The sequence below is a fragment of the Eublepharis macularius genome, chromosome 6, assembly GCF_028583425.1.
Source record: "Eublepharis macularius isolate TG4126 chromosome 6, MPM_Emac_v1.0, whole genome shotgun sequence".
Classification (NCBI taxonomy): Eukaryota; Metazoa; Chordata; class Lepidosauria; order Squamata; family Eublepharidae; genus Eublepharis; species Eublepharis macularius.
The window spans coordinates 105,714,223-105,730,263 of NC_072795.1; the positions used below are offsets into that span (position 1 = coordinate 105,714,223).

Here is a 16,041-nt window from a genome sequence, read left to right on the forward strand (position 1 = left end):
CAACATCCTGCAGTTCGAGGGTTGTTCCAACAGTGAGTACCCCTCACCCCGTTTTCACTCATTTTTCAACACCGGCGCATTCTTCTTCACAGCAAAGGGAGGCCTTCTCTGGACTTGCATCAGGTGTCTCTGTTGCGACATAGAACATCCTTTCTTTGGCACCAAACCACACACGGACAAGTATCAGATTTTTCAAACAGATAACATGCTTTATTGTTAAGTTTCACCACAGTCAAACACCAACAGAGAAAACCATCTAAAGAGAGGCATTGTTAAAACACAGGTAATCAATATTATTTTTCAAGATATTGATATCAAAATAGAACTACAGTGGTGTGCGGCCAGAAGCCATATACCGCGCCAAGGCTTCAAGCACCCGCTTCCCTGCCTCAAGTTGCCCAGCATTAGAGGCAACATCCTCCTCCTCTTCAGACTCAATCCTGACTTCAGCTGGCGACTGGAGTGAAGACAGGACAGGATGTCCCTTCTCTTCGCAGATGTTGTGTAGCACAACGCAAGCTGTCACTACAGAAACAACGTTCTGCTCTCTCACTTGCAGATGTCTGGAAAGACACTGCCATCTCGATTTTAGATGACCAAAACATCTCTCCACCGAATTCCTAGCCCGACACAAGCACCGATCTAAATTTCGATGATGTTCTGCATCCGTGGACGGCTTCATAAGCCAAGGTCGCATGGGGTACGCACTGTCGGCAATAACCAGCGGTGGGACCAGGACACCATCCAAGTCGAGGCACAGATTTCCTGGGACAAGTGACCCGGCGTCCATGGCCAGACAAAAGGCAGAATGAGAGAAGACAAAGGCATCATGATTTTTGCCACTCCATCCCACCTCTGCATCAATGAAATGTCCACTGGCATCTACAGTCCCCTGCAGAAGGATAGAGGAAAAGTTTTTGCGATTTCCATATTGGTCAGGACGACCACCTGGAGCACATATCGGGATGTGAGATCCATCGATGGCGCCAATGCAGTGTGGAAAACCCAACTTCCTAAATCCTTCCATTACCTGTAAAGAGAACGAAAAGAAGACACACAGGTAAGCAAATGACAATGCTTCACAGTAATTCTATCCTCGCAGCCAGCTTGATGAACATAGACTCCCTTTAATTTTTAAACAATAATTTTCAGTAAAATGACAAATACTATGAGCCCGTAGGGCCACGGGTGGATGAGTGGGCTGAAATTGAGAATATGAAGTTGAAATGTGAGTTCAGACAGGCGTGGACATAGAAATAGATAAAGAACAATCAAATCCCAGTGCTGCCTTCATTGTGCGCTGACAGATTCTCTGGCAAGCCTATTCATTTTAAAATAATCCCAATATTGAAAAGGCACCAAGTCAAAACACACTTCAGAAAACAACAGATGGCCGTGGACTTGCAGACCTAGCATCAACCACATTTTTTTTGTAGCGTGCATATCTCGCCCATCATAAAGAACAGCAAGGTTAGAAGGGGCAAGTGTAGGGCGAAACAATTCAGTGGCTGGTATAGCGGCAGAACAGTACAGAGATAATGATTTAAAGCACTCACCAAGCCAATGTCGGGTCCGAGACAGACGGTTTTAGATAACAGTTCTACCTCCACAGCAAAACAGAATTCCATCACGGAGGCTGCCACCGTTGAACGTCCTATCCCGAACAGGTCACTAGCCACCTGGTAGCTGCAGCCGTTGGCAAGACAGCAAACCGCTACCGCAACTCTTCTCTCAACCGAGAGAGGAGCGCGCATGGTGGTGGTCTGGCGCTGGAGACGAGGGCGAAGAACCTCGACCAGTTCAAGAAAGGTCACCTTTGTCATCCTGAATCGCATCATCCAAGCATGGTCATCCCACAGTTCCATCACTATTCTGTCCCACCGATGGAGGCTCCTTGGGCAGACCCAATGCTCCCTTGGCTCCTCCAGCTCCGCCAAAACATACCAGTGTCATATCTTGTTCCTAGGAGCAGCGCGGGCCAGGCGACGGAATGTTGTACACCGGTGGCGAAAGACAAGAAGTATTGCTGCCACACGTCTACGACGGGACATGTACCGCCTGTAAAATAGCATCATGGATGTGGTGCACCGCAGCATTATCAACACTACCTGCGCCATAAGGAACAGGATGGTTTCACGAGGAGCCATGATGAGCAATCCCAACATCCACCTACTACCCACAGAGATGAAAACTCCATAGACCCAGTATTAAAAAACATTTCAAAATTGCCCGCCCAAACAGGGGGCCAATCACTGCAGACTATCGATGGTGGGAGGAAAAAGAGCCAATCAGCGCAAATTAATGGGGTGTGGTTTCAAAAGGACAGGATAGTATTGTGTCGGTATACCGACCGCCTTATTATTATTATTATTTTTTAAAAGGCTCATGACTTTTCAGAGCAAAACCACGCCCCCTTGCGTACATTGCGGGTTTTATTGAGGGGACGTGATCGTGGCGTTGCGTGAAAAAAACGGAAGTTGGAAGGTGATGTGAACACGCACGTGATTATTGCGCCCTCGAACATGTCGCAATGATATCGGAAAAAACGCGGGAGGTAAGGTGGTGTGGAATCGGCCCTGTTTGCCATGAACTTAGCTTAGATTTCTTTGGGGGGATTTGTTGTGGTGAGAATGAAATTCAAGCACTTATAATAATACAGATGCATGGAATTTTTTCCTTCCTAAAGAAATTCTCACAGAGGAATGCTGATTAATAAAATAATATCTTAGAGATATTATATCAGGCATACTTTCTTCTTTCTTTCTGCTAAGTTTTTTTGTTCGTGTGTGTGTGTGTGCTGTGGCTGTTCCTTATTTCTCTGATCTTCCCTCAAAGAACAGCTTTTTGAGTCACTGATGTCCTTGGTAATAAAAATACTTTATGGCTATGCTGTGATCTCAAACCATGATACTGCCATAACCCCAATTTACTTAAATGAAGAATGTCTGCTAGTAGAATCAATGATCTGTAGTTTAGTATTGTAAGATTTGAAGCAACTTGACTTTTTCACTAGGGAAAAAAAGAGGACACTTCCATATTAGAGGAGCAGAGTAAGTTTTATTCAAGTACTGTCAAGTGTCTTTACAATATCATATCTGATTTTTATCATGATCAATTTCTTTGCATTACTCACTCAGTATCCTGCGGCCACTAGGCCAAGAAAGTGGCCAACCAGCCCAGGTACCTGCTTGGTCTCCTGTGGTGCTGCGGCAATGCCCAGGAGTGCCCAGCCAGCTGGGTGCCTGGGTGGCCTCTTGTGGTTGTGTGGTGCCACCCAGGAGTGGCACCTGGAAGTGGGGGGATCAGCGGGATGATGTCACTTCCTATAGTGATGTCATCACACCACCTGAGAATGTGTGCACGCTGTCGGAGCATGGAAAAAGTAAGTCCCTCCCTCCTCTCCCTGGCATCTGGTATTAGGCCAGACCCCATCTGGCAACCCTAGGTAGAAGTGTCTTAACTTTCTCCACTTCCTGTGCTACATTTTGGTGGGAATTAAAGACTTTGAATCTTGACCTCTAGGGTTGCCATCCTCCAGATGGGGCAGACAAACAAAGAGAGTATCGTGGACCCAGTGATAAGGCAAACAAACAACACGTGATATCTTACTATACACAAGAAACAAACTTAGTTATTTAGTCTGATATGTCTAGGCTGAAAAGAATAATAATGTAACACTGAGTTTTTATCAGTGAGTTTTTTATATGGGCATACCAGCAGTGTGTTTCCTGAGAGCAGTATACCGTCACATCTAGAAAATTAACCTACCTGTGCTGGAATTCCAGGTGAATTTAATATTGGGGTGGATTCCATTCAGCCACTCCCTCAATTCATTGGCCATATTTATGTTTTGAATAATCAAGAACAAATCATCAATAAATCTGACAAAAATCAGGATGTCCTGCCAAAATGGATTTTGCAAGGGGTTACAGTAGTACCTTTGTTCCAGCCATATCATAAAAAGATTTGCCATGCTAGGCACTGCTGCACAGCCCATGGCTATCCCCTTAATTTGTAGGAAAAAACATTTCCCAACTCTAAAGAATTTTTTTTCTAAAATGATTTCAAGTAGAGAAACCAAAAATAAAATGGGGGGAGGGGGAGGGATTTAAGGACTGTCTTTGGTCCAAGATATCCCGGACCACCACACAGGCTTCCTCATGTGGGATATTAGTATAAAGTGAGGAAACATCTAATGTGATAAATGCTGCCTCTGATGGTAATTGAAAGCCTTCAAATTTTGTTATAAACTCTCTAGTATCTAACAGGAATGTGGATGATTTCTGGACAAAAGGTTGTAGATAGTAATCTAGGTGCTTGGAAATGGGCCCTTTAAGACAGTGATTTTCTTTTTGAGATACGGATCTCTGTGTGGAAGGCAGGAGAGCAGTGGATACTACTAGAAGGCAATGGGGATGATTTACAACACACCCTATGCTACACTGGTTTGGAATTAAATATGCTTGTATCTGTATGATAAACTTTGGATGTGTAAGTACAACAATATGTTTGGTTAATTGTATAAGTTAAAAAGTTAAAAAATAGGGTAATTGCTGCAGGCTGAGTGTGCTCCTGACAGATCACAGCCCTAACACCACCCTGTAGGGAGAAACAAGCAGCCAGCCATGACCTCCAACCCCGTTTGGGACTTGGGCAAAGGCTGGCCTGCCCATGCCCTTAGGCTTGACAGCCACCTCCAGGATTCAAGTATTGGCCAGCGAGTCATGAGCCCAACTTTGCCTGAGCCTGGGAGGGGTGTGTGGCTAGGATTGCTGGTTTTCACCCAGATAGTCCAATATTTTGAGAGATGGTTCAGGGAAACCATTTTCCCAAAACCAGACACCTGGCCCTCTCCCCTTTCCCCCTCAATTCTCCCTCCAGCTGCACAGTACTACGTAGTGCCATTGCCGGCCCAGAGAAGCAACCATTCAGCCCTGGCACTTGAGCAGCCTTCTGAAGCTGTGTGGCACTGCTGCCAGCCCAGAAAAGCTGCTAGGCAGCCCAGGTGGCCTCTGGAAGCTGCACTGTGCCTCCCAGGAGTGCCTGGCCACTTGCCAAGGTGCCTGCGAGGCACCATCTATGAGTGGCCAGCTGGCCTCCTCCATGGCAACACCTGGGAGTGATTGGCCAGGCCACTTGCCCAGAAGTGCAGTCATATGATGACATCACTCTGGAAGTGACATTATCACTCTGGGGGATTTTCTTCTTTAACTACTGAGTGCTGCCCCCTGTCCTCAGGGTATGGTATTTCTCTGGATCCCATCTGGCAACCCTATGTGTGGAAAGGGTATGTGGCAGTAATTCTGGGGCACAAAGTACAGAAACAAAGTACACTGGTACAAGAATGTATATCAAAAACAGGGGTATATTTTTAATACTTTTTATTTTATTGATAGGATTAAAAGCCCGATAAAAAGGGCAGAGAAAAGAGAAAGAAAAGAAAAAGAAATAAAAAGAAGAGAAAGAGAGACAAGAACAAAAATTAAAAAAAACGAAGAAAAATAACACGTTTCATTTTCCATTTTTCTCTACACTTACCATATTTATACAAACATTATATTTATAGTTTTGATACCTCCAAAATTTACCTTTTCAACATTGCCATTATTTCCCCCAAATTTATCTTAGAAATCAAATCCACAAATCATCAGTTCATTTTTTCTCGTCTCATAAAGAAAGTCAATAAGAGGTTTCCAATTAACCATAAAGATAGACAATGTTTTATCTCTGATCAAAGCTGTAAATTTAGCCATCTCTGCTAACTTCATCATTTTCACAATCCAGTCATCCATTGAACGCAATACTGTACTTTCCCATTTTTACGCATATAAAAGCCTAGCCTCCGTTGATATATATAAAAATGGAATGTCATGTTTATTTTCCAACTTTTTGTCTATTAGTCCCAACAAAAAGGCTTCTGGTTTAAATTGTATATTGATCTTCAACAAAAACTGAAGCAGATTTGGGGCACTGGTTATGGTTGGTTTTGAGACTGGATCTACGGGCTTAGATTCCCTTATTCAGGTCGACTCTTGGTATAACCATTTTTTGAAGATTTACAGTTGTGAGTATGGGAACATAATTCTATGCGATCTATTACCAAGCATGCTGAAATGGCCCTGTGTCAGAATCTGAAGTGAGATCTTAGGTGAAATCTTTGCCAAGAGGTAAATCCTCTTGGCATATTGATTTGGTGTTAATAAAGCTTTTTTCCCAGATTAATGATACGAGTAAACTCCCTAAAGGTTGGACTACAAGTATTGTGGTTCCAATTTATAAGAAAGGTGATAGGAAGGACCCCCATAATTTTAGACCAATTAGCTTATTGTCCATCTCTTCTAAACTTTACAGTAAATATTTGAAAAAAAATTAGAGGACTGTGTTATTGAGAATAACTGAATTCAGCCCGTGCAAATAGGGTTTAAAAAAGGACCCTCTACAACTGAACATTGTCAAACATTATATTAGTTGGCTGTGGATGCAATTAGGGGCCCAACGAAAGTGCTATATGTGGCCTTTATAGACCTGGCCTTGGCTTTTGATTCTCTTGACAAGGATAGATTATGGAGGAAACTGATAAAACTTAATATTGATCCCAGGTTGGTCTATTTGATACGTCAACTGCATAGTAACACAATTGTTAAGGTTAAAGTTGGAAAGGAAAGTGTCTTAATCGATGATATAGCAGTACAGAAAGGAGTAAAGCAAGGTTGTATCTTGGCTCCTACCCTGTTTAATTTGTATGTTAATGACTTAATCTATAGTTGTGAGGGCATGGAATTTATGCCACCAGCAATGGGTCAAACTAAGGTATATTGATCTTCAAAATTTTCTGTATAATCATATGAATTTGTGACCAAAATTTTTTATCATCGAAGGTGATAAAATGTTCCTTCATGTTGCTCACATTTTCAACATTTATTTAACATACCTTTACTCTTTTTTGCTAATTTATCAGGAGACAAATACCACTGATACATCATTTTATAAAAGTTCTCTTTAAGTGTGGAACTCAAAGTAAATTTGATCCCCTTTACCCACATATTTCCCCACTGGTCCATTTGTATATTAAAAAACAGGGGTGTATTGTAAACTACAGATTGAAAACACCTGAACCCTCATTATGAACAAATGTGACAAGCATACAATTGTAAACAATATTCAGTGTACCAATAACAACTATATAAATACACAGAAAAATGAACAATATAAATGAAAAATGAAAGAATATTCCTCTCAGTGGTTCTGGGGCCCCATCCTGGACTTTTGCCTGTGGCCCCAGAGTCCGTAATACTGGCTTCAGTTCACCCAGCAGACATCCATGGCAGAGTGGGCATTTGAACCCTAGTCTAACACTACATCATGCTGACTGTTGATATGATTTTGATATGGCACATAAATAAGAGGATCTCATATCACTCTGAAGTGACTGAAATCAAAGATATATTGAGCCACTTTACATTTTGTACTCAGGGAACAGATATTCTAGTCTAAAGTATACATACCCCTCCAATCTGAAATGTTTGTGTGTGTCCCTTCCCAGATCATATAGTTTTAGAGATTCGCTATAAAGAAAGGGAGAAAAAATAGTGGTAACCTTTTGAAGGATACAAACGTACAGCAATTTATCTCTGTTAGTTTTTCTTTCTTTGAACTCGAAGCTAACTTGAAATACATCTAAAACTCAGCCGAGGCTTTTCTCTATTTGATTCCTGGACTCCAGCTGAGTCTTGGCAGCTGAGTGCTCCCTGATCATCTGCAATAAAATTTTCAACTGGAAAGGCTCCATGCAGAAATCCTTACACAGTCCTGGACTTCAGCTCATCACAACTATATCGTCTAATCTGAATTCAGACAGCTTGAGTTATCATGTGATACTGCTTTGGTCATATGCCAGTGTTCTTTGCTGCCAACATTGTTTGCTTATAAATTTTTCTTTTACAAGTTCATTTCATATGAATAATGTATTTTATTTATGCAACTTTTAGTAGAGCTCATTTTTCAAGTCTAGCACGATACAGCAGACCCTCACCATTTGTGGAGGATCTGTTTCTGGGATCATGGCAAATAACGAAATCTGTGAATTCTGGGAGGCAGGACTCTACTGCCTCCCATTAGTGAAACAACCCAATTTTCCAAAAAAAAATAAATAACAATGTAATTATTATGATAATGGTGTAATTGATTAAAAACAGACAAGAGACCACATCACATGATCATACAACAGACCATGAATGAGTGAAATCATGAATCCACAATTGGTGAGGGTCTGCTATAGTTATTATTCTTGTAATGAGATAGTAGAAACCATTTATTCATTGTACAGGAGTGGGGCTGGGTTTAATCACACACTTCCACTGATTTTTCCTGATGTAAATCACCGCCCCCAACTGCTATCTAAACAAAGAAAAACAATATGAGAATCCATATCCTTTCCTTTTGAGAGTGGGAGGAGCTCCTTGGGAGCCCCTCCCCCAAAGCCAAGAGAAACGGGTTAAATAGATCATCCCACCATTCCTCTCATGGATTTTGCGACCGTGTGCAATCACTTTTCATTTACAAAACTGCAAGGAGATTGTAGTATAGAATACACAAGTCTAGTTGAGCCTTGGGGAAGACACTGAACTTCACTCACCATTCAGTTCCCTGAAATCGCTGACAATAGCAGCATTCACAAATGTTGAGATAAATTATTTGTTGCTAGGCACTCAAAGCCTTTTACAAGCCAAGAATGCTACTGTGCCTCAAGCCCGCACCACTGTATTGCTTTCTTCTGAGTTAGTCTGGTTCATTATTAAAATCACGTTGGCTGATTCTTTTCTAAAAAGACTATATTGAAATTATGCTTCCAGATCCAGCAAAGATGCTCCATACTGTTTGATGAGAAAAAAGGGTTGCCCAATATACTGCATCTATTGAAGAAGATGATCACTTGATTGCCGGGTTGAAGGAGAAAGGACTGAATCCAGGCATCGATTTCACCTCCTCTGCCTTAACAAGTATTCAATACTTTCAAGGCTGGCGGTATTAACCAACTGTTTGGTATTTATAGGCTGTGTCAATGTGTAGAAGAGAGATACTCAGCTCATTGCTATAAGAGAGGATATGAAGCCATGGACTTTCCCCCATACAGCTTTAAATCAGAGCAGATTCCTTCCCCCCACACACATTTTTTTTCAAATTACCTCCTGAGTCCTAACTATACTGCAAGATCACACAGGAAATATACTCTGCAGCTATCGCTCTGATTCAGGGGTTGCTTCAGGTGCAGTATGTGCTCTGTTGTCTGCAAGAGACCTCAGAGATAGTGTAGTGTAGCTCCTCATTACCAAACAAGATGTATCATGGGGAGATCCAGGTGTATTTATTTATATAGTCACTTGTTTCCTGGTAAGGTGGGGATGGTGGTGTCTATTTATTACCAATAATGGAGTGCACAGGTGAAGGAAGCAAAATATAGGCCCTTACTGTGCCTAAAACATTGTCATGACTTTCAGTAGAAGGGAGCTTTGCACATAGCATGCTGTCAATATGGAGGAGCCTCATGTCAACATTGCAGGGCAACCTAAGCTTGCAATTGGAGCTTTTATTTCCACTAAAGTTTGTTAGTTTTTATTTGCTGTGTTTATTGTATTTTTTTCAGTGAAGTATACCAATTTGACATCAGCTGTCCAACAGACTTTCTAAGGTGAAACATGAAGATGTTTATTTCAGCAACAAGTAACCCGCTTAGAACAACAAGTAACCAAGCAACCCGCTTAGAACCATCCCTCCCTCAACATCCTTCATCTGTCTGGCCATACATCCTTCTCAAAAGTGATAGTATTTATTTATTTATTTATTTATTTATTTATTTATTTATTTATTTATTTATTTCTAGTCCACCTTTCTCACTGAGATCCAAGGCAGATTACACAGTTCAAGTGAAAATACAATATAATCAAAAGCTAGGACATTCACTGAGCAAAGTAGAATACAGTCGGGACATTCAGAGAAACAGAGAAAATACAGTATGGTAGGGGAAAATTTGAAAACAAGTATAAAACAGAGAAAACAAGTATAAAAACCCAGAGGAAGTCTTTCTAAACCAATGGAAAAGAGCAAGAGTCTAGTAGCACCTATAAGACTAACAAAATTAATGTTAGGGTATGAGCTTTCGTGAACTACAGCTCACTTCTTCAGATACCTGAAGAAGTATCTGAAGAAGTGAGCTGTAGTTCACGAAAGTTCATATCCCAACACTAATTTTGTTAGTCTTATAGGTGCTACTGGACTCTTGCTCTTTTCTACTGCTACAGACAGACAAACACGGCTGCCCATGTTGATCTTGCTAAACCAAGGATAACTAATTTATGTGGCATGCTTATCAATGTGGAAACTCCATAATAGACACATGTTTACATCAGCAAACAGTACCCAACAAAGAATATTCCCTGTCCCCCTACCAATGCATCTCTCTGAGCTACTTCTTAAGACATAGCCCTATATTCTGGGTAGAAAGATCTTCTGAATAATTCAGTCTTGCATAGTTTGTGGAAAGCCAGGAGAGTAGGAGCTTTCCTGACCTCCTCAGGCAAACGATTTCATAAAGTGTGAGGTCACCACAGAGAAAATACATGTGTGGGCAGCTGTTGATTTTACCCAACTGCAGGGTGGTATCTGCAGAAGGCCCTGTTCAGATGAATGAAGCTGTTGCAGCAGAACATAGGGGGAGAAGTGGTCACACAGATATGAGGGGCAGAGACCATGAAAGGCTTTGAGAGATAGTCATGACCTTGAATTGAGTCTGATAACTGATGGGAAGCTAATGGAGTGACTGCAGAATAGGAGTAATATGCATGCACCATCTAGCTCCTGAGAGTAAATGCGTTCTGCACCAGCTGGAGTCTCTGAGTCAGCTTTGAGGGGAGGCCTATGAAGACTGCATTACAGTAGTCTAGTGACTAGTCTTGATGTTACTGTGCCATGAATCCAGGTGGCCAGATCAGCTGTGTCAAGGTAGGTGCCATCTTCCTGGCTGGGTATCATCTGCATATTGATTGCATCAAATTCCATAGCTATGAATGAGTTCTCCTAAAGGCTTTACATAGAGGTTGAATGAGATGGGGAATAAGATTGTGCCTTGTGGAACCCCACAAGATAATTCCCACACTGATGATAGCTGGTGTCCAAAAGTAACCCTTTAACAAGTCCACCAAAGGTGATAAAATGTTGCTCACATTTCCAACATTTATTTGACATACCTTTACTCATTTTTGCTAATTTATCAGGAGACATATTCCACCGATACATCATTTTATAAAAGTTTTCTTTAAGTATGGAAGTCAAAGTAAATTTGAGCCCCTTGAGGGAAGGTCCCTTGAGATAGTGATTGATTTACGATAGACATCAAGGATTTATTTATGTGTTTTCCACAAGATTTTAGTAGCTAGGATGGGCAAATATATAGAGTACAAGTAGTGGCCTTCACAGATGCTAGAATTCTGTCAATATCCATCACTCCTACTGGGTCAAAATGATGCTAGAAGCATTACTTCTGACTCACCTATATTACATGTGCCATCCAGATCAGAGTGTATTTGAGCTATTTCATCAGCAAAAAGACTTAGCAAAGGTGTCACAATTAATTTGCTGTTCTTGAACCAGGGAAGGTTCACATTTAGGGTTCAAAAGATGTTGAGATATCTTAAACAATTGGGATGGACGTGATTTAGCTGATGTGATGGTTTCAGAAATGTAATATTTCTTTGCTGCTATTATTGCTGCTTCATAAGTTTTCCAATGAAAACTTTGTAGCATGCTCTATTAGATTCAGCATGAGTTTTCCCCCAGTGTCTTTCCGGACATCTTCCAGTCTTCTTTAGATCCCCAAATTCTATGGTAAACGATGGGGCTGGTTTCTGCTGTAAGGGAGAGAGAGTTCAAGGAGCCGTCTTGTCAATAGCTTCAAGGAACTTGATATTCCATGCTTCCACCACAGCCTCAATAGGGCCCGAGTTTAGAATTCCAAAATCCCCCAGGGTGTTTTGGAATCCAGTGGGATTCATGAATCTTCAAAGGTGGACCATTTTAGATTTCTCCCCCATTTTGTGGGACACCAGGGCCATATTCAGCCTTGACTTCACTAGGTCATGGTCAGTCCATGGTTCAGGCTGAATCTCCAACTCCGAAAGAAGACCTTCTCTCAAAGGCTCAGAGCAAAAGATCAAGTCCAATGTGTGGCCCTTTTCATGTGTAGGACCCATCACTGTTTGAGAAAGGCCTAGGACTGCCAAGGAAACTATGAAGTCCTGAGGTGGTTCTGATGTGGAGCATTTGGCATGGATCCAGAACTATTACCCTAGGTGTCTCCAGTACCATGTCCGAGAGCCTTGGAAACCTAGTTAGGCACCTTGGCAGAGGAAGCAGAATTGTCAGTCTGCTCCAAATTTAAAAAGGGAAACTAGGTTGTCTGGAAGCCTGAAACATCTTTGCTAGCCAGGGATGATGTCGGCTGACAGTAGGGGTACCAGTCCCTCGGTGGGAGCAGGGGATCCCCTGCTCCCACCCCCTGCCCCCTGCCACCACTTATCTGGCCGGTGTTGGGGGGAGGTGTAGGAACAGGCCTCCTGGGCATGCAACTAGGGTGGCACAACAATGTCACTTCCTGGGAGTGATGTCATCATGCTACCCCCAAGAGCGCTCCCTTACCTCCATGATTGTGCTATGACTGCCCCAAAGTGCTGTCACCGATAGTGACATCATTGTGCAGGTCTGCTGCGGGTCACAAACAGCCAGTGTGGAAACTCCCTTGCAGCTGTGAATGCTTTTATATGTGCATGGGCAATGAGTCCCTAACTGGGAAGCATGCCTGTGTGGAAGCAGCCTTAGTTCCTACCTTGAACAATGCAATAGTTAACAGGGAGACTTTCACCTGTAAATTCATGGTGCACATACACCATGGTGGACATACACTAGGGATCCACTGCAACCAGTAGCAAGACTATCAGTGTCATAAGCAGAGTTATACCCCATTATATTCAGTGGACCTAGAGGATGGTAATTCCACTTAGGATGGCATTGTGGTTCTACTACTTTTCTCTGTGTATTTACATGTATGCTGCCTTAGTCCCTATTTGATGAAAAGATGGTCTTTTTATAGCCTCAGCAGCAGTATAGAAGACTTTACAAATTATAGCCTCAGCAGCAGTATAGAAGACTTTACAAATTCAACTGAAATAAATTAAGTGGTTTATTGAGAGAGAGAATATAGACTACAAGGAAACATAAGAAGAAATTAGGAAAGAAATAAAAGTATATGTTAGTACAACTAGACTTAGATTTCTATTTTTGTCTCCATATGCACCCTCCTGAGTCCTGACCATTCTCATTTAAAGCTCATTTATGACTATAAAGGATATATATCTATAGCACACTTTCCATTGTCTCTGGTGGTACTGTTCCTTCAAGTCCCATTCTGACGGTGCACAACATCACAAAATTCTGAATAGACCTGCATAGGATGGCGCAGCAATTGTGGGGTTCAGTTTACTCAGTAACAACAAATTGGTGGCATTGATCAGTTAAAAGGATGATGATTAATCAACATTCTGAGAAACTAATTGATTGCCCAGCATAGTTCAGTCTTTTCCTCTGTGTTTTTGAGTTTCTTTTGGCTGCACAGCATTGTTTTAATTTTTGTCCTTCTTCAGTAACTGGTATTAGGGAGAACAATAATAAAATGAACAAACTTATGTTGACAAATTGCTATGTTCATTTTTGGACAGTGGTAGTGGAGAGGTTGCCCTAAAGTTAAACCTTCTGCCCTTCTAAGTACATGATTACTTCTGGTGAACTAAAATTCATTCTTTCTCTCAGTATTGCTAAGCTTTTCCAAGATAGAAAGAAAGAAAGAAAGAAAGAAAGAAAGAAAGAAAGAAAGAAAGAAAGAAAGAAAGAAAGAAAGAAAAAGAAAGAAAGAAAGAAAGAAAAAGAGGAATTAATGAGAGGGTTCTACGAGTCTTCAAAGGAGATAAGAGCAAGATCTAAAAGACCAATTAGCACATTCTGAATTCTAGGCTGCTCATTAGTTTTTTGGATGTCATCTCTTTATAAAACAGAATATAAAAATCACTAACTTGCAGGTGCACTTAACACTTTCTTAGTAATCTTGCTTTTCTGTGACAGCACAGCCTCTATGATCTATTGATACTGGAAGCTAGTTAATTGTGTCATAGAGATACTTCAAAAATAGCCCATTCTGCAATGCAGTCAAGGGCACAGGTAGAGCATGAACGCAGAAATTATCATCTTTGCCCACTGGCTTGCAAATTTCAGATCGGGAAACGACAAAATGGACCCATGGCATCCATGGTGAAATTCAGTGCTCTAGAGGTAAGGTTCAGGGTTGTTGCACACACACATATGCAGAAGAAACAGGCTTCTGGCATATGTGAAGGACAAAAGACCATCAGGCTCCAATTATCAAAGAGGCAGGGCTGCTTCCCTCCCCCCCGCCGCCTGTACTCTAGACCTCATTCTCTTCCCCTCCTTTCTTCTTTATGGACACAAAGACTAAGTTTAACTTTAGATAGTTAACATAGTTATTTTAATTTATATGAATATAATGGTTCACCATACCAGACCCTGAAAAAAACCGACAAATCTACCTTAACTCAGGAACAGCATGGCTCTTCACACCCTTGAGGAACAATACTGATAACCCATCAACTTATTTGGTATATCATAGAAGGGAAGTGTCTCTCATTCACACTATCTACTCTGACACACATACCAAACATGGATATGATAGTATAACCATGGTAGGTATAATTAAAGGTACTCTACAAGCAGCTTTACACCCCAAGAGTAAAGACTCCAATTGGCTATCTAGTATTAAACATCCACCTACTGGTTTCCTGCTGCATAACCAAGTACCAAATTCCTAATCAAAGTCCGAATTAAAGGCCATGAACCAACCTGAAAGTTTGCACATACTAAGCATCTGCAATAAATTGTCATATTTGCATCTTGGAAGGGCAACCTTAGTATATAAGCAATAGAGGTGTCCATGTAAAAAAATTTCATTGTGGTTTCGGATCTGTGGTTACTGAGTGAAATATTTAATGTGATTGGGTAGTTTTCCAGTGGGGCATTGCCGGTTCGTGGTAGAAAATTGTTAGGTTTTTAAAATTCTCATGATTTTCATAGTGTTCTTATCAATGGGAAAGGGAAGGGGAGAATTTAGGGCAGCTGTTTTTGCCCTTAACAGTACCAAAATTGTACAGAACACACTCCTCCCTCTAATCTGAAGACCACCTAAGTTTCAAGCAAATTGAACCAGAGAAGGATTTTACAGACCTCTAAAGTAGTTCTCTCTCTCTCTCTCTCTCTGTGCACAGTTGCACTAAATTCTCTCTACTAATTTCTAAAGTGGCTGTTAAGCAGCAGCCAGCCGGCAGCTCCAGCCAGCCGGCAGCATTTTAAAAAATAAAGCCATATCTGCATTCATTTCATTTCCCTACCCTTACAGTGACAGATAATTTTTTTTAACTTTTCAACTGAAAACTCTGCATTTGCCTCCCCCAAAGGTGCCCCCACCCACTCTCTTCATCATTTTCAGTCTATCATTTCTCTACTGTTTATGACACGGAAAGTGAGAGAGCTAGTACCAAAGAATCTTGTTCTGTAATCTTTGTAATCTGTTTTCTCATACATGTTTACCTTGCCCTACTGTTGTTAATTTATTTAGCCATAATAAGGCATCTCTATGAACTCTAAGTGTTGTGTCTGCCACAATGTGTTGTTTGGTTAACTCCCCACAGTGTTATTCAAGTCATTGGGAGGAGATGAGTCCAGGGCTCCCCTCCTCCCATCTCACTCCTGTTCTGACCTCTCAGTAGCAAGAATAGGACCCTGCATGGTATACATAGGAAGACACTCCTGCTCATATGTTAACTCTTTAGATGCCACTCCACACTGTAAGGCATGCTTAGAGTCCTGTCTTTAGGGAAGGCGTTGCAGACACAGGTCCTTCAGGCCATTCAGGTAACATTTGTTGTA

The 16,041-nt window shown here is 41.5% G+C and overlaps 1 protein-coding gene across 1 annotated transcript; it reads right to left on the reverse strand.

The window, feature by feature from the left end:
• Positions 1-325: 325 nt before the first annotated feature.
• LOC129332716 (uncharacterized) lies at positions 326-1,865 on the reverse strand. Its single transcript, XM_054983942.1, has 2 exons — positions 1,557-1,865; positions 326-1,030 (listed from the first exon to the last, which is right to left on the reverse strand). Exons 1-2 carry the CDS (start codon positions 1,863-1,865, stop codon positions 326-328), a joined length of 1,014 nt encoding a protein of 337 aa, XP_054839917.1.
• Positions 1,866-16,041: the final 14,176 nt, after the last annotated feature.